At 48.9% G+C, this 18128-nt stretch overlaps 8 protein-coding genes across 8 annotated transcripts; 3 read left to right on the top strand and 5 right to left on the bottom strand.

The window, feature by feature from the left end:
• Window positions 1-297: 297 nt before the first annotated feature.
• On the top strand, window positions 298-541 carry PFICI_04834 (uncharacterized protein; the record flags this gene model as incomplete). The annotated part of the gene is made up of 2 exons (XM_007833415.1): window positions 298-423; window positions 455-541. The coding sequence occupies 2 exons, from the start codon at window positions 298-300 to the stop codon at window positions 539-541; spliced, it is 213 nt and encodes a 70-aa protein (XP_007831606.1).
• Window positions 542-1310: 769 nt separating this feature from the next.
• PFICI_04833 (uncharacterized protein) lies at window positions 1311-3223 on the bottom strand (the record flags this gene model as incomplete). Its single annotated transcript, XM_007833414.1, has 2 exons — window positions 1311-2342; window positions 2501-3223. The coding sequence occupies 2 exons, from the start codon at window positions 3221-3223 to the stop codon at window positions 1311-1313; spliced, it is 1755 nt and encodes a 584-aa protein (XP_007831605.1).
• A 1237-nt stretch (window positions 3224-4460) lies between these two features.
• On the bottom strand, window positions 4461-5023 carry PFICI_04832 (uncharacterized protein; the record flags this gene model as incomplete). Its single annotated transcript, XM_007833413.1, has 2 exons — window positions 4461-4795; window positions 4888-5023. 2 exons carry the CDS (start codon window positions 5021-5023, stop codon window positions 4461-4463), a joined length of 471 nt encoding a protein of 156 aa, XP_007831604.1.
• A 613-nt stretch (window positions 5024-5636) lies between these two features.
• On the bottom strand, window positions 5637-7016 carry PFICI_04831 (uncharacterized protein; the record flags this gene model as incomplete). Its single annotated transcript, XM_007833412.1, has 1 exon — window positions 5637-7016. One exon carries the CDS (start codon window positions 7014-7016, stop codon window positions 5637-5639), a length of 1380 nt encoding a protein of 459 aa, XP_007831603.1.
• A 2029-nt stretch (window positions 7017-9045) lies between these two features.
• On the bottom strand, window positions 9046-10821 carry PFICI_04830 (uncharacterized protein; the record flags this gene model as incomplete). Its single annotated transcript, XM_007833411.1, has 2 exons — window positions 9046-10539; window positions 10729-10821. The coding sequence occupies 2 exons, from the start codon at window positions 10819-10821 to the stop codon at window positions 9046-9048; spliced, it is 1587 nt and encodes a 528-aa protein (XP_007831602.1).
• A 1050-nt stretch (window positions 10822-11871) lies between these two features.
• PFICI_04829 (uncharacterized protein) lies at window positions 11872-12387 on the top strand (the record flags this gene model as incomplete). The annotated part of the gene is made up of 1 exon (XM_007833410.1): window positions 11872-12387. The coding sequence occupies one exon, from the start codon at window positions 11872-11874 to the stop codon at window positions 12385-12387; it is 516 nt and encodes a 171-aa protein (XP_007831601.1).
• Window positions 12388-14045: 1658 nt separating this feature from the next.
• PFICI_04828 (Galactose-1-phosphate uridylyltransferase) lies at window positions 14046-15362 on the top strand (the record flags this gene model as incomplete). Its single annotated transcript, XM_007833409.1, has 4 exons — window positions 14046-14146; window positions 14200-14251; window positions 14303-14438; window positions 14491-15362. The coding sequence occupies 4 exons, from the start codon at window positions 14046-14048 to the stop codon at window positions 15360-15362; spliced, it is 1161 nt and encodes a 386-aa protein (XP_007831600.1).
• A 1820-nt stretch (window positions 15363-17182) lies between these two features.
• Window positions 17183-17769, bottom strand: PFICI_04827 (uncharacterized protein; the record flags this gene model as incomplete). The annotated part of the gene is made up of 2 exons (XM_007833408.1): window positions 17183-17644; window positions 17707-17769. The coding sequence occupies 2 exons, from the start codon at window positions 17767-17769 to the stop codon at window positions 17183-17185; spliced, it is 525 nt and encodes a 174-aa protein (XP_007831599.1).
• Between the last annotated feature and the right edge of the window lie 359 nt (window positions 17770-18128).

Here is an 18128-nt window from a genome sequence, read left to right as displayed (position 1 = left end):
GTCGTTTCATTTGTCTACTGAATAATATCTTGATTTTCGTGCTTTGATAATTCACGCGACCAAGCCAAATGCCCCTCGAGGATAAGCAATAAGCTCCAATGCTCTTCAGAGATTAACGTGGCTTGTTGCTGTTGTTTGCAAAGTCTGGCCACGGCTCTCTTTTGTCTTCTTCCCCCCAAGTTCGTCCGCCGGTTTACCCACTCGGTGTTGCAAATGAGAAACCTAATGAAGAGGGCCAGAAACAAACACAATCACAAAGAGAGTCGACCAGAGGGAAACAAACCAGCAGAAAACAAAATGTTCGAGGGCGGCTATCGTGGCCTCGACCTCGGCCTGGAATCAGACAGACGGCGATTGTGCATGGCGACTCTGGGTGCCCTCATGGGCATGTCGCTTTGCATGGCCTATTGGGAAGTCAAAAGCGTGCGAAACATGCAGCGCTCCATGTTCTTAGGCACGGTTGGTGATCGCGCCTGGCGCTCGTTTGGCCATGCCATGGTTGCAACGTTTGCCCTTCGCTGCCTCTGGACGCTGGTCTTGATGTTTGTCGTCTTTCCCTTTACTCCATTCTTGGGTGAGTACATACACAGGCGTCCATTTATTTTCGAGTTTAATCTGTTTTTTCTTCTGGACTCTTTCAGCGTTCAGTGGTTCTCTTTTGAAATGTTGTTGGTACACTATTTCAAACACGGAAAACAGTGATTAAACCACCATCTCTCAAGCAACGGCCTTGAGAGCAAGAGTTTTAGAGTTTGAATTATGACTCCCTGAACTTTGATAGATGATTACTAACGCGCCGATTCTTCTAGTCCTGCACGAGATCTTTCTGGTCATAGGCACCATCATCTCCAGCTTCATTTGCGCTATCCGGCAGTGAGTCTCCCAATCGCTCGTGGGAAAATAGAAATAAAACCATCTTCTCGCGGAACGAAAACTAAATCTTGTTAATATAGTCCGTACGTGGAACAGAATCAGGAGGGGCACCCCAGCAGCCCGACCAGCGCATATGGTATTCCGATATGAGTTAATGAAACCCGAGGCCCTTCCCGGCCCGGCCAGGTATGAGCGGAGACTTGTCCTTATAAGAATAGTACACCTGAGAAGGCATCGGCTGAGCTGCCCGACTTCTCTAGAATACATTCTCGTGGGGCTCACCCAGGTAGTTCATGGGAACGGCACACAAATGGCAAGCGTTTGCAAGAGATCCCATCTGGCTAGTCATCAATGAGATTCATACAACGGAAATGTCCTCAAGACCCTACAATATGAGACAGGAAATCAAAACTCGGCCCGGACCACAAACATCTTTCTCAATTTCTCCAATTTTGATCCATATTCAGGTCAGTCATGTTCCCGCTGGGATCAGCCCAGCCGGTGAAGTTGACTTCAGGATGGGGACCAATGTTCCAAAACAGACTTTCCAACGTCAGAGATTCATCACTCGAGGTCCATCCTCGACCTGTGAATCGTTCTTGAAGACCCTCTCGCATAATCTCCGTCGCGTCGTTCTGGATGTTCTGTACCTTGCCTGGGCTATGCGCATCCCCATAAAAGTCCATTTCAAACTGCTCAAGGCCCTGGCAGTTATCCATAAAGTGCAGCTGCGGGTGAATTTGGTTCAGAATCTCGTCATTCCTTGGTCGCGTTTTCCTCGATTGCAAGAATGTATCGGCAAACATGCGGTCATACTCCCGTTGTGTCTGTTCGCGTAGGAGGAATGCTGTTTCGTCCGTATGTTCTGCAAACCATCTCTTGTACATGACCAATGCTAACAAATTGCCCTGGCACAAGAGTGTAGATTCCATTTCACACATGGAGTCTGTGTAATCTTCAAGCGATGGATCGTATGAATTACTGTACTGGCCAAGCTTCTCCGTTATGGGCATCTCACCATGTCTCTCAGCCAACCAACGTCGGTGATTGAAGAAATTGGCAGATTCGTGCTCAAGCTCCGAGTGTGGTATGGGAAGATCAAGACAACCCTGCGGCTCTCCATCGGGGTCTTCCAAACACTGGTTGAATCGGGGTTCCTTTCGGCGCAAGAAGATGGGGAATGAGAGACGGAGATTCAGGGGACCGCCGGATCGGCCTCGCAGCGCAGACATACGAAACTTTGTACTCCCGGAACCTGAAGTAGAGTTGAACTGGATATTGGGCACAACCCAAGTGCTTGCCAAAGCTTCAGCAATCTCGTCTCGGTCCTCCTGGTCGCCATTCATAATTGCCAGGTCGTGCGTTGTGTGGTTGTGATAAAAGGTGATACTATCCGCATATTTGTCCTTGGGTTCCCATTCCCAGGGTTCAAAACAGCTGGGAGCCCATGGCTGAAGGTACGACTTGCACTACAAAGCTCCGGATTAGTAAACAGATCTGAAGCTGGGATGACTGGGCCAGGGGTTCCTCGTCGGCATTGACTACCACTGAGTATGGCTTTTGCGGTAACAGACTTTGCATATATGCCAGAAAAAGTGAATACCACGAGGCCTTCAGAAAGACTTACAAATCTGCTCCAATAGGGACTGTCCATAGTGTCAACATGAACAGACAATTTACTAAGAGACTCAGACAACTGAGGCGTGACAAGGCCAGTCCAGCAGACGATATCCTGCAAATCGCTGAAATGCAGAGTGTGCGATCCCAGCTCCAGTTTCTCAACATCCCGGGAGAGATATGGCGTGAATGCCACGGCCGAGTCTGTTGTGATGCCATGAGCGCGACAATCGTTATACGCCCACTGGCATGTCATCAAGTATCCGAGCATATTGCTTCCCAAAAAGGCCACTTGCTCCTTGTCGCCGCTGCAGTCCTCATGATCCAGGTATCCCGGAGGGACGGCACTGGGTCCGCCCGGCTTTTGGCTTCGACAGTAATAGATATTGAACAAGGCTTTCCGAGCATCCTGGCGAGTTTCTCTGTCATTGATTTCAAAGGATGTCGATGGGTCCACAAAGATCTTTTCGCAGTTCCATCTAGGCGATGGTTGTGTGCGATGGAACAGGCGTTGACTATCAACACGATCTTCAGTGGTGCTTCGATTGGATGTACGAACGGAACCAGCTATTCTAATGCCGGAAAGAGTGAGTTTGTAATCGACCTTTCGTTCAATGTGCACATGAGCTGGAGTCAAGACGTATTGATAGATTCGCTGCCGCAGTTCAATTGGTAGACGAAAGAGGTGGGATTGCTTGCCTTGATCGACAGTTGGCAGCGTGAAACAAGACATATTGAAAGAAGGTCAAGCTGTATTGTCTTAAAAATTGTAATAAGACTGAATGATTGGCATTGCAATGCGAGTATGAATGGAATTGTTGTCAATGCCAAGAATCGAGGGCGGTGTCTTTGATTTATACTCAGTGAAGTACAAAGGGGCCCATGTCCGGATTTCCAGGCAACTGCTGACCTAATTTATAAAGAGTCCTGCTATCCGTGCTATGTCACCTCAGCTATCCGTGCTATGTCCCACCTTATCCCGCCTATATAGCCCCTGCGCCATCGCCGTAAATATAAATAAAAGAAAAGAAAATAATAGCTAATTCTTCGTTATATGCGATAATAGTTGGAATAGCAGCTGTTTTATAGGAGCCGTGGTGGTAATAGCACTGCGTAGGGCTATTGCTCGCTTAGCTGGTCGCTGGGCCCGGCTACACAATTATCCTTTTTACCAATTAAATATACAGCTTCCTACTGCAAAAAAGGATCTTCGGATAGATTAATAAAGGATAGGAAAATTAAAACTATTGCATACGACTCTATATGCGCAGCTGGCAGGTGGCTGGTAGTTGCGAAATATAGTGAGGCATAGCACGGATAGCTGGGGTAACATAGCACGGATAGCAGCGCTCTTTATAAACTCGTGGGCGAGAATCACCGCGATAGGAGACCGGCTCGACTCCAATTGACACTAAACATATCGAGCCAGAGCTGAGCTGGCTCTGCCTAAAATGCACTTCCGCTAGTGCACATGCATTATATTTCATGTATGCGATCAGAGCTGTCGAGATGGCCATGGTTATCATGCAAGCTCCTTGCAAGAGATCGCTACGCTGTCAACATGTTCCCACATTTGGAAGCACGGTCGGATGAAATTGTGATTGTGTCTTTTGAAGACGCAAGGGAGATATTTTCTGCATTTCTGCCTATCATGACGGTATTGACCTGGTGTTTGATATCGGGTTGCTTGGTTCGTCAAACGGATTCCCTTCTATTTCCAAGCTGTTTCCAAGAGGGTTGCTTGGAGTCTGGTATACGTCTTGGCAGCTCAGCATATCGAAGCATACCCGATAAATACCATTCTATCGATTGAACCTGCCAGGATCACGGGAAGGTCAAGGGCTTAATCGAGCCTTGCAACATTATGGCATCGTTTTCGGCTCTGTTCCTTGACCTCGGTATGGACGTCCCGTGAGACATCTCGGCCGTTCTTGTGTCCAACTTTCTTTCACGTCATTCCATCTGCTACCTCAGCCCCAATATCCATCCTTCCACAGCTCAGTACGGTAGCCCTCGGTCAGCCTCTTATCGGTGCCATAGACCTCTTGCCAGCCGACGAAGCCGCGGTCGAGGACGTAGACAGTCTGAGGTTTTTCCTCCTTGCCCTGCTTGGACGCCTTCTCGACCAGGTCGGCGCGCTCGCGCATGTACCGCAGGGCAGCCGAGGGACCCCTCTGCTGCGACAGGGCGCAGTGGAACACGACCGTCTCCTTGTCCTCGAGCTTCCGGAGCAGCGTCGGCATCATGGCGTCTAGAGACTGCGAGGGAAAGTGTAGCGAGCCGTTGATGTGTCCACCAATATGGTCTGGATTGTGGGCAAATCCCCAAATGTCAGTTTACCCGAGGGCATCAATTGGGCAAGTTTTCTCTCAGAATGCAGTGTGAATTGTTGCTTACCGTCGTCCCGAACATCCACAATTGCAATCGTAGAGTCGCCGGCCGCTGCACCTGCCTCCGCGCGGGCGAGAAGCTGCTCGGCCAGCTTGGGCGCAGTGATGCGCTTGAGACTTCCAAGAGTGATCATGGACGACATGTTGCGGTGAGAGAAGAGACGACCCAATCGCTTCATGTGACTGTGGCCGTTATGCTGAGTGATGTCTCACTGAAACCTCTCAACTTCGTGCTCGATGTATCAAACGTTGACAGGAACATGAGGTCCAAGGTTTAGCTACACTACGTAATTGTATTCAAGCTTTTGGAACCCCATTAGCACAGCCAGTCAGTGGGGTCCCGGGTGGGAGGCGGCGCCTTTAGGTGCCACCACTCCACCTCCCACCCCGCAATCTCACATGCCTGGGCTTTATTGCAGGCCTGGTTCCTGATACATCTCACTGAATGAGTGTCATGGAAATCAGCTCCTCTTACAGTACGCTCTGTATTCGTTGATGTGGTGAGAAATGTTGATATTTTCTATTCTTGTTGTCCATTGCTTCTCCACAAGCTCATTTGAGCAGGAAATTCTAATTTCTATTTGATAAGCAAATGCTATGCTTGCTTTTGTGTCCCAACTCCTTTCTCTGGTTTATCGACCAGTGGAAAATGTCAGATATCCCTCCACCATTAAAACGCCTTGCCAAATGATGCTCGTAGTTGGTACATCTTTCTCGTTTCTTTGCACAATTTCTGCAGATTATATTTCTGCACATCTAGGGCCACATGCCATCGAACATGAACAGCCAGTCTTCCCAGTACTGCTCGTATCTTCCCACCAGATAACTGTATCCGTCACCATCGGTTCCGGCCTTGTACGGTCGTGTGTACAGACCACCAGTCTTCAAATGTCTCTTCAATGTCATGTAGACGGAGAAGCTGCTGGGCATTGTGCCAACAAAATACGTGCTGCCAAGCAGAACGATAAAATCAACCAACCCTTGCTGGTCCCAAGTCAATGCATTGAGTGCCTCTAGGTCCTTTCCAGTCAACAGATCTCGCTTTGTCAAAACTTTCATCTTGGCAACTTCCATGGCCTGCTTCTCAAACTTGTATGCCTCGGTGATATTACCCGTTGCGAGGTACGAAGACTTGAACTTTCCTTCCTGGGCTTTACGAAGGTATCCCTGAGCCTGGACATCGTAGACAGGCCAAAAGTTCATGGCATCATTCTCGGTGCGGAGGTGCACACCCAAAAACTCCCCACCCGGAGCTCCCTGGCTTCGCGCAAAGCTCCTCATGTTGGCAAGAGCCGTCCTTCCGAGATGCTGAAGCTGGCTGTTGAACTTGAGCACATGACCGAAAGTGGTTGCAAACTCGGGTCCATCCTTCCAGATCTGCCAATCCCAGAGGACACCCCATTTGAATCTAATAAGTCGGGGATGTTCTCTTGAAGGAGGAGTGGCGTTGGTAACGTTTCCCAACCAAGAGCGGAATGTGTCACCGAAGCGATCAGTATGGCGGTTTTGGTCCTTCCAATCACACCCCTTACGGTCGCCATAGTCCTTCGGTGCAATTTCCTCGATGCGCGGCTTGCCATCAAGATTTTTCGGATAGTTGGGCACGTCGATTACGTCGTTGTAGAGCTTCATTCGGGGGCAGTAGGTTTGCCAGGCATCTCTGAAGTGCTCTTCGTCGAACATGTAGGATAATGGGAGATAGGAAGTGAACAGGTCGGCTAGGTCGGCCTCGGATCGCTTGCGAATCTTGGGCACAACTAGGCCAGTTGCGCCGGCCTCAATTGCATAGCGCAAGCATGTCTGAATGTAATTTCGAACATTTCCAATGCCGCCTGAGTTGTTGTCGCAAATATATACCAGCCCATCTACCCAGGTCGTTTCGTCGCATACACGGCGCAGTGGCCATCCAACAAAGGGAGCGTCGGGGTCGGAGAGGTCGACATCGCTATGCGGAGGTGGTTGATGAAGTACAGGCACCTGTTGCGCGCCATTGGAGCTAGTCCATACCAATGACGACGAGGGGATGCGCAGACACCATACAACGACAAGACTGACGATGCATAGCGTCGGGATGAGAATGTTTTGTCGAGGCATGAATGCCGCAATGCGTTGCGGTATGTGACTGGCGATTGACATATTGAAGAAGGAAAAGGGAGGAACCTGTCTCAGCCAGCGTTGGTTAGATTAATAAAAAACGGTCCGTAGGCGGATCGCGCGCCGCGGAGGCGCTAAAGGGATCGCCAAAGCTCTATGAGGAACCCCAGTACGGCCGGCTCCAGTTAGGCAGGTCGGCCGGCAATCAGGGAGAGGTACGAGTTTATGTATGCTTTCAACTCGAAGTGGATTGACGACACGACAACACTCAGACTTTGTTGTTGACGGGATTTCAAAGTTGCGAAATGGTTGAAGCAGAAAGACTATGAAGATAGTCTAATGTTGTTGCAATCTCCAAGTGCGGAGCAAGAAGGGAAGAGTGCCGGGTTGTATTCATAGGTTTAGTCAACTGCTATTCGTGGGTGAATATGCCGGTACCCGGAGCGAGCAAGATTGGACGCAAGTGGTTCGGTGAATTGATGACCGCAAACGGTCCTGCACAATCGATTGTGTCCTTTGGAAAGTGGTTTTGCTCTTATTCGGGTCCAGAAAATGGTGTGAAGATGTCTTGATGGTGATGAAACAAGGGGTGCAATCTCAGAGACTTGACGAAGTCAAGCGTCTTCTTTTGGATGAATTGTGAGATCCAGCAAGTGGTTACGTGAGGACCGGAAGGACGACGCAATTGCAAGCGCAAACTTTGACCATGTGCCGCGTTGCAGAGATGATCAAATATATGGAAGAAGCCGTCGACACTTGGGCAATGGCATTCAGATGCCGGCGTCGTCGTGATTTGTTACTTGGTGCACATGAGAAAGTGGGAGAAAAGTCTATTGGATTTCCAGAGAGAAGTTGTAGGAAATGACAGATTGGAAGAAAGAGCGACTTTGTGGGAACATATGATAGTGGTCAGCACCTTCCCTCCCTCTTCTTGTGAGGGGGATCAATCCCTTCTACTCCGACAATCGTCAGCGAAGGCCAAGGTTTTTAATCCTTGGGTCAGATTGGCTACATATGGCATGCCACTGAAATTACGAACAACCCCATTCCTTACATGAGCGTAGGGCGCGCCGTGTGTGCCGACTTGGCAAAATAGTAGTAGCAAAAAGTGACCACTATTTATCATTACTGATACCGGGCCTGTCCCTGACATCTGTCCATGCCGTCTCCGAATTGCACTACGAGATTAGCACACCCGACATGAGAAGGAACAATATCGGGTCCTGAGAATACAACACTGTAGGTATTAGAGAAGGCAGCTAAAAATGGGCATCTCTGAAGATATGTATAACCTCAGGGAATTAATGTTGATAGGTACGTACTGGGTAATGAGAGGGCCAGCCAGCATCTTGTCTATACTGGGGGTACTTAAGAGCCCACATGCCATGCATGTGTTCGTTTATCTTGATCTGTTTTAAGGTTCATCCATGACCGGAGTAAACAGCGCATGGTCAGAAAGGCTGGGCCGCTGCATTAGTGCATCGATAGCCTTTCACGTAGTTGTAGGATATTGCGTTTATCTATTTTCGAGGAGGGATTCTTCCTCAAGGAGTAGGCGCATACGTAAGTATACTTCACAGAGTGGTAATACGTCATGCGCCAAAGCAAAACGATGTCACTTGTGTATAGGATGTAATATGGACACCCGGCGCTAGGGGTCAGGATTGAGCTCAGATCCTCGTGTTTGAAGGCATCCATCCACCCCATGACCTAGACAATAACCCAAGCTACCTTATGTAGGTGTGTGTTACCGCTACTGGTAGGCCGACATTTGGCTGGCTGGTTCCGGCTGCTGAATGAATCGTTGTCTGAATGCACCTTGAGGTGTGACAATGCGAGATCTCCTGGCCGCATACGCAACAGTTCCGCTTGCCAAGAGATGAACCTTGTTTCCGTGTCAAGTACGCAACATTACTTGACTCAGCCTCATGTCCTCGAGATATATAACATTTGCAAGAAAAGAAAGTTCACATGCCTCCATACCAAGTTGTTTATTGGACACATCGACGGATTGTTCTCATAAATATTAACATACTATCTCTAATGGGTATAAATGTCCTGCATCTATTCATCATGCTTTACCAATCCAGCCAGAATTAATGAAGAAGTCAAATATTCTTCCTCCCTTTTGGCCATCAAGCTTGCAAATCTCCTTGACTTGCTTCTTCTTCAGAGTTCCGTTTCCTTTGAGGGCCTCCTTGAATACTTGCTCCTTGATCATTAGGTATGGTTTGGGCTGCAGTCGACATACTTTGCAGAGTTCGACCTCTTCTGGCGTGAGCAGATGAACATCCGGCGCAGTGTCTTGGCTCAGCGGCAATGGGGTGACCCCAGAGATGGGTTGCGAAACAAATCGATTCTTAGCAATTGTTGAAGTCCCATTTGGTGCATTGCCATTAGTAACACCGTTGGCATGGCCATTGGCATGACCGTTGGTAAGTGCCGTCGAATCTCCATTCGTCGCGACTTGTGCCGATGCCCCGTTTGTAGCCAGTCGCAAAGGCAATTCTGGCGCAACGAGTAGAGCGGCACCGCTCGGAGGCTCTGGCTGAATGTTTTGCTTCGAGCGCTGTTGGGTAGCCAGGCGTTCTCGGTCCATAGAGCCCATTGGTATCGACCTTTGTATACGCGTAGCCTTGTCGCTTTCGTATTTTTCTCCGCTGCGGAGATCGCCAATTTTGAGACTCCTCCAGTCTTGCAGCTGGGAGATAGCTTGGCGCAAATTAAGCTCGTCAAGCAATCCCTGGCACAGCGACTCGAAGTCGTCGTGATTCATCATCCTTGCAAAGGGTTTGGCTTTGTTGAGAAGATCACGCTCTTCCTTGGTCCTGTTCTTCTCCAGCTTGCTGTTGGCACGGTAGTCTAACAAGTTGTGTTCAAAAATGACCTTCTTCCGCTCTACACGCTGGGTCAGGCGTGCATTGTAAATATCCATGACTGTGAGCTTGAGCTCCATCTCTGGCTCCAGCTCGCCAGTCCGGGGGTTGATGCCATCGCCGGGGTCAAACTGCATGAGTTGAACGGCCTCTTCTGCCTCATTGGCATATTCTGTCTCAAACTCCAGGCGACCGGGCATGTAGCCTTGGACCTCGTGACACGACGGGACACTGGCTGTAGGCTTGGTTTTCGGTGGCAGTGGTGCGGCGTTCTTTTGTGCCTCTCGTCGCTCTTCGATCCTTCGCTTCTTTCTTGCTTGAAAGTCTTCGCGCGATATCTCCTGGGCCAGTTCCATGTCGGATGGGCGACATCGTTTCGGCAGTGGGAAGCATGGTGATTCGACATATGTCTTGATGTAATGATCCCTCACTTCATCCTTGTGTCGGTAACCGCCGATGTGGTCGGCTATGTCTGCCCATGATCCGAGACCATAAATTTCGCATCCTTCGAGCAACAGGAGCTCCTCGTCAGCGCCCCATTCCGGGTCAAAGATTGGTATGGAGTTCTGCTCGATGACTTTGTATGCATGTGTTGCTGGCTGGTGGGAGCCACTGGATGCCCCGCTCGAGAAGCATTGCACACATAGATCGTACTCCTTGCAATCGGGATGAGCGCATCTTATTCGGACCTGCAAAAGTTCATGTTAGAATGACATGACAGCAGAAGTTGGAAATATAGCAAGAGTGGAAATGGTGGTGGAGATGGGTAGGTGTGTGCCGACCGATTGCCGGCCCGGTCGACGCGGGGATGCAGCCGGCTCAGTAGCCATGGCGACAACAGCCAGATCAAAGTCGGATAAGCTGGACCAAATACTTACGGTTGATGTGATATCTGCAGAGCAGGAGTCGCAGACATACTTGACGCCTCCCTCACCACCTCTAGTCGCGGTCTTCTTCCGAATGACGCCCATTTGCGCATGTGTAACGTAATACTAGAGGCCACAGGTGGCGGGCGACGTAGTTGAGAAAGAGCTGACCAGAGAATATGGTCCAAATTCAGAGTCGGACCGTGCGCGATGAGGTCTGGGTGATGGCGCTTAAGCAACGGAACCGGAGAACGCGCCCTGTCTGATCGATTTCACTCTTTGAATTGAATGTTTTGATGGACTGACGTCGTCAAATGTCGGATGCTGCCAGGGGGACGGTTGGCGATCGCGGTCGCGCGATACGGGGCGGGAATACGGAGCTGGCGCGCTAGTCAAGCTTGGTGGAGGAGGAGGTCCAGGCTCCAAAGCCAATTGACACCTCGAGCTGAGTCAGCACTTCCGTCGATCTGACTCACGTGACTTTTTGTTGTAGTATTGTTGCATGACTGTGAACACATTTGATAGTCGTCGCCTCGTCAATCGCTCTACGTACCATTATTCTTTTTGACAGCAACATTGGTGGTCCCTCGGTTGCGACGTCATATTCTATATGACTCTAGATGTTAAGCACATGCCTAAATTATGTCGTCTAGTGGTGCGCGTCAAGACGGTCCTGCCCTTCCAGCGGGGTTTCCACGTTTCAGCGAACTTCCAACAGAGATACGGCTGGCGATATGGAGGTTCTCTCACAGACGTAGACCCAGGATTCTTATAGTAGACAAACCAGTGGAACTTGCCGAAACTGTCATCAATCCGGTCTCGAAAAGAAGTCAACCGGGAGCGAAACCGATGGTACCCCTTGCAAAGGTCTCGGTCAAGTCGGTATCAGAACATATTCCCTCATATGCATGTCGCGAGGCACGAACTGTCGAATTAGAGCGTGATCAGCAGGCCATGGCTAAATGGTGCAGTCCGCCATCGCATAACCTACAGTATATCGCTGGCTGTGCTTCGCCGGTCTGGGCATGTTTTGATCCTTCTCAGGACGGTGTATATTTCACTTCCCGGGCTATCGAGAACCTCCCATTTCACCACTTAAATGCCATGAATAGTTGTATGGGTCCGTTTAAGAGGTGGATGTTACCTATCAACAAGATGAGCCACAACACTCTTTGGACGCTTCTGGAGAACCCCTGGGCTTTCTGCACGACCTACTGGAACAGGGGTGATTTTCAAGGACTGGTGGAATCCGTGTCTTTTATCAAAGGAACTCTGCCGTTGGAGCATAATGTTTGGCGACAGCTATCAGATTATCAAATACCTCGAACAATCAACATCAGTGGACCACTTGGGATAAAGACTGTCGAGAAAATACTCTTTGACCAACCTCAGCTTCTGACCACATTGAGGGACGAGATTGATTCTCTCGACGACATGGAAATTGTCTATGGTCCCGGTTCCCATTCCTCTAAATGGAATGGTCTGCGGGAATATTTCCGCTATAGATGGTTATCACGGATCCCTGATTCGGGTATCTTTTACGTGGAAGATCATTTCCCTGGTGATAGGTTTGCGCGCGAAACTTATCCTGACCAGCCAGATGCCAGGCTAAAGCATTTTGACAAAATCCCCGAATTGAGGGTTCTAATTATGCTCACTGTCGAGCAATGATTCGTGCTTGATAAGCTGGCGGTCCCGTGGTTTTTTTCTTTTTCCTAATTTATATTCCGACGGGATGACCTAAAGTGCACTCTCACCCGTGGTGACGATGAATATATTAGCACTTCTTCGAGCGTTTTTATATAAGGTGGTTTTCTTTTTATTCAAGAAAAAAACTGACGAAGATAAGTCAAGTTTGTATTGTTATTATCATTATTTAGAGGTATAAGAAGAAAGCAAAACGGCCATTTTGAACATCATGTATCTGTCGTGCCTCAAAGTTTTGATAATGTTTTAGTCTGTGTTATGTGTCTCGCTGGGTTGCTGACGGATCCGAGGACTATTATCCGTGTATTGGGGATGGCTTTTTAGCGCCTCGACCCAGATCACTCTATTGCCAGATACTAGCAGGCATTCATACCATTGCTCCGCTGATACTCTCGTATACTAAGCTCGAATCATGCAATGCAGCTTCATGCTGGTGATCATTATTTCCCAGTGGTTGCTACTTATAACCCGGATAGTCGAAGATTTCAGCTTCAGCTTCCAACGGCTCGTAGTCAGCACAAAAAGAAACCCGCCACCACGTATTTCCAGCGAGTAGCTGTAGATATTCATTCATCTGACGGTATTCTATCAACAATAAGGAGTGTCTGGAGATACAATGTGAGGTTTTGATGGTAATGAATCATGAATATCGAGCTGATTAGGGGTACACTTTTCAAGCTAGCTGTTCATACTTCAGGAGTGTGAGAGTATATGGGCCCTCGCGGCGGAGATCTCTTCCTTCACCCCACCAAGGCCAAGACTTGTAATTGAAAATATGATGTGATGATTTTACGAACATTGCGATTGGAGCCGAAGTTCGAACATACATTTTCGTCAACACCTACAGCAGTATCAGTGGTCTCTCTGCTTCTGTTGTTCACCAGTCATAGTCCAAGCTTCGAATACTCAATCGTCACGGAGAGAGGATACTTTCAACAGGTCATTGCAAAACCAACATGTCAATATGTAGCAGACCAGATGACACGGATGACGGCGACTTGCACGGGCGGGGACCTGGAGCCCCGGGACACTGAGCGGCCTGTGCCTGCTGGTGCGATGCTTGACGGCGGCACAATCTCTTCATCATCAACGTTACTAATAAGGTTGTGTTTATGTCTATATTCAAGAGTCGTCGTCGGGCGGCTAGTGCAGGGTTGCATATCCACAGGTCAGCAGCTCCAGACACGACGTCATAGTTTAGCTCTTGTGCAGCTTCATGAGTAGAAGTTCTAGAACAAATAGAACACACAACGTTTGACTAGGGAATGTCATGTGCAAGATATGCGCAATTTTTGAATTTCCTAATAAACCATAGTGTGATTTACTAGCTGTAATTCATCGCGACCTTAAAACGTTAAGCGATCTGACCTTGGCCAATTGAAGTGTGCAACCCCGCCAGTTTCCCCTGCAACATTGTAAATACCCCGCCATTCTCCGGCCCGGACACGGATCGATGTGGGTTTGCTGTCGCTAAACTGCGATAATTCTAGAGCGAGCCAATAATTCAAGTACTCGGGTATAGGGCTTATATATTCCTCATGTATTATTGAGACTCTAGTCTCTTTGTTCTGTAAGGAAGCTCGCTTTCTCTCCCACAACGCCAACCGCCCAAACCGCCCATCATGCCGGACAAAGTCCTCGACGATATCTCACATCGCCGGTATAACCCTTTGAGGGGTTCTTGGCTCCTAGTCTCGCCTCACCGAACAAAGCGCCCTTGGCAGTATGTTTGCGATCAGGACCCGCGTAGGAGTCGTCGCTGATATGGATTCATAGAGGTGCCCAGGAAGGCCCCGGTGTTATTGATCTCCCAGAGTACGACCCAAAAGTGAGCGCACTTCATACTTGGCAAACGTCATTCAACCACTAAGATTCGCAGTGCTACCTCTGTCCTAGAAACTCCAGAGCTGGCGGAGAGCAAAACCCAGACTACAAGGAGAACTTTGCCTTCGTCAACGATTACAGCGCGGTCAAGGAGGAGCAGGCTGATTATTCGGCCGAAGAAGCAGGCGATGGTAGTGTGCCGAAACCTCGCTCGAACAAAGCACCAAGCTAATTCGCAGATAGATCTGTCGTCACTCCTCCTTCGTGCCGAGGGAGTCAAGGGCAAGTGCTACGTCCTGACTTTCTCGCCAAAGCACCACCTTACCTTGCCTGACATGAAACCGGCCGAGACCCTCCCCATCATCAACACCTGGACCCGTATCTACGCATCGCACCTCTCCTCGAAGAATCCTCTGACCGAAGTCGCCTCCAAGCTCGACCTCTTGTCCCAAAAAGTGTCTTCCGATCTTTTGCCCCCGTCGCCAAAGGAGCAGCTCCGCTATATGCAAATCTTTGAGAACAAGGGTGCGGCAATGGGCTGCTCCAACCCGCACCCGCACTGCCAGATCTGGACGACAAGCACGCTCCCCGAGGAGCCTGCCGCCGAGTCCGTGCAAATGACAAAGTACCGCGCCGAGCACAGCGGCCGCCACCTGCTCGCAGACTACGTCAAGCTGGAGACGGAGAAGCAGGAGCGCGTGGTCTGGCAAAACGACGCCTTCCTGGTCGTCTGCCCGTGGTGGGCCGTGTGGCCCTTCGAGGTCATGGTCATCCCCAAGCGCCACGTACGTGCCCTCGTCGATTTGACTGCCGACGAGCGACTCCAGTTCGCCGAGGCCATTCACGAGGTCACCCGCCGCTACGATAACCTATTCGAGACCAGCTTCCCCTACAGCTCCGGTATTCACCAGGCGCCTCTTGACGGCACTGCCGAGGAGGTTGAGAACAGTTATCTCCACATGCACTTCTACCCGCCGCTGCTCAGATCGGCCACCGTCAAGAAGTTCCTGGTTGGTTACGAGTTGATGGCTGAGCCCCAGCGCGACATCACTCCTGAACAGGCAGCTGCTCGCCTGAGGGACTGCGGTGGTGAGCTCTACAGAAAGAAGCTGTAAATAAGCATCTTGTATATGATTGTTGTACTTGGTGGGTGTAAAAGCGAGGAGTATCGGCAAAGAGAATATATAGATATTAGCATTCAATGCAACTTTAAAGCATTGGGAGTGCCTCCTCTGACAGGCCCTAAAATATGTATCATGAAAAGCCTCCAATTCTAGGCGCCGTACAATGACCTAGGTTCTGTTATTCTTAGCCCAAGAACCTCTGCTCGAAGCTGGGAACAGCTTGGCACACAAAGGCATCTCTCCTGTCGGTAGACTTGACCCTGTTATCCCTCTTGCCAGTGGTATGGTCTGTTTGCACCAGTATCACGTTTACAGCATGGTTTCTAGTCGTTTGTAAACCATACAATCATCGTATTGCGTGGCAGAAATAGCACGAATGGAGCAAGCAGTATCACCATGATGTGCGAATCCAACTCTTGCGGCCACGAGTCAAAAAAAAAAAATCGACGTAATTTCCTGTTGCCTTCCACTGCGTATGGCCAAGATCACGATATTGTCTGTACTAATTCAGTCGTAAAATTAAATAGAAGAATAAAAGTTTTTCTTTGCTTATATTTTACAGTGTCTATTTGGAATTGCAGCATTCACATGGGCAAACAAAATTGAGAAGGAGAATAAGGGAAGAAAACACAAAAGAAGCCACCAAAAAAGAAAAAGAAAATAGAAAAAAAAAGTGGTCGAGGGAGGGTTTGAACCTCCGGTTCTGAGATCGTACAAATATTCCTACAAGATAAGCCCCCGAGATAGATCCAAGGAACCGCCCTTCTAGTAATACAAGTATTATACCTCAGCGTGTTACCACTACACCACTCAACCGTAAGTGTGTACTGGATTTCTTTTTGGTTGGAAGTAGGTCCGTTTAAAACGGTCTATTAGGTCTCTGAAACGGAGCAGACGCGGGTCCATGGCATGGGTGATATTGCCAGGAGATGCCGACGATGAGGGGGGGCATGATGCCGGCGACGATGAACGAAGTTGGTGGAGGACTGATGCGTTTATCACGGACGGGTTGTTGGGAATAGTGTCGGCGAACGACTAAGGAAATGTTTTAGCGGGACTAGAGCGAGTAAGATTCCGTTTATAAAGGTGAGCCTACAGTCAAGATGGCACGGAGTTGGAGCAGGGCTTTCAGTCGAGAACAAAGTGGGATCTAGTTTTAATATTCCCGTTGAAACTCATGCTCACAGAACAAGACACCTTGTCACATGGACAACTCCAGCGTAACACTGAGACTGAACTTATGGCCATGGTTGATCTTGGTGAAAAAGGCATAATGGACTGCAATAATTGTTCTCACATAGCGTGCTGGGCAGAGTGCGATATTAATACAAGAAAGGCTGAATCATCATGTAGAACGCAATCAAAACAATCTATAGCACGCTTTCGAGACATGTGAACCAGGTATGTCTCTGTAATGAAAGCCTTTAGTATTAATTAGTTCTTGTACATCTTGTGGTATTTTTAATAAAGAGAGTGGTTATCACTTAAGCAATGAAAAGCTACAATGTTGTAATTTTAATTGTTATTTCAAATGTTGATATATCTGTTATCACCCCAGAAACAACTTATAACTAGACTGGCAACAGTGGCCAGAAGCACCATGTTGCAGCGGAATAAGAAGAAACCTGTGATTAACGGTAGTACCAGTTTAGAGTTTGAAACCATAACGATGAACATGAACATCCTTATTTCTGTATACCATATCGATGCCAGAATGACTTGATTGCTTGATTAGAATTATAAAGTTATCTTATTTTTTACAATTACAATAGCTTTGTGCAACTAGTGTCCCGTTCTAATCGACGTTGACATTATGCCTGAACATAAAAGTCCTTCTGCATGATCATCCAGGTTGTTCCTACGGACGCGAGTACCAGAGGGAACAGCTGTGGTCCGGTGATGCGGAAAGTCTTGAACACAAAGCCCTCACTAACAAAGTGTCCAAGTGCCACCAGATATGTCCACATAGCCATCATATATACGGGCTCCTTGTCCAGGTGGAAACTGGCATATATCCTCACAATCGCTGAAATCAGGGTATAGGTGGCAAAAAGGCGGGCTGCCAATGGTGTAACCTGGTCGACGGTCGTACTGCCGGGCTTCAGATTGACGGACGTCGCAGGGACGAGCTTGTTGGTGGCATCGTCGGGGTTGAAAGTAGAGGTTCGCGGAGCGAGGGACGGGTTGGCGATGAACTGGCCGTTGTACAAGCGCCTCGAGTAGTGCAGGGTGAGATAATTCTGCAGAGAATTTCCTACTGCAATCACCGAGAGCTGAGCAGAAACTATTAGTTATGGAGTACTCGGATTAGAAGCGAGGCAGAAAGAATGCTTACGCCAAACATGTACCATGGCAGGTAACCTTCACCATTTGGCAGGTAATCCTTCAGCGCGTCCATTTTTGATTCAATTGGGCTGTAAAGCGTCGACAGAAGGTCAGAAGATCTTGCGTTGGTTTGAGACGAATGGAAGCAACTCCAATAGCTCGGCAGAGTTGTCGGTGATGGTCTGATCAAATCAAGTCTGGGTAGTGGTCTCACAGGCAATTGACGACCCTTTGCGCGCGTCTTCGGTCTGGCGGCAGGGTCGGCACTTTAAGCTTACCCCTGCTGCTCAGGGGTCGACCACACCACCCACCACCACCACCACACCTTAAGCTAGCTCTCCACCCTCAACTTTTTGGGTCCAGCTTCCGACTCAATTTCCTACCGTTTTGGCTTGCCCAGCTACCAAAACAACTCGGCCAACGACGACAACA

Source organism: Pestalotiopsis fici (assembly GCF_000516985.1).
Source record: "Pestalotiopsis fici W106-1 unplaced genomic scaffold PFICI_Scf_3, whole genome shotgun sequence".
NCBI classification, from domain to species: domain Eukaryota; kingdom Fungi; phylum Ascomycota; class Sordariomycetes; order Amphisphaeriales; family Sporocadaceae; genus Pestalotiopsis; species Pestalotiopsis fici.
The sequence above is the reverse complement of the archived record's forward strand: the minus strand, read 5'-3'. Positions and strand labels throughout refer to the sequence as shown.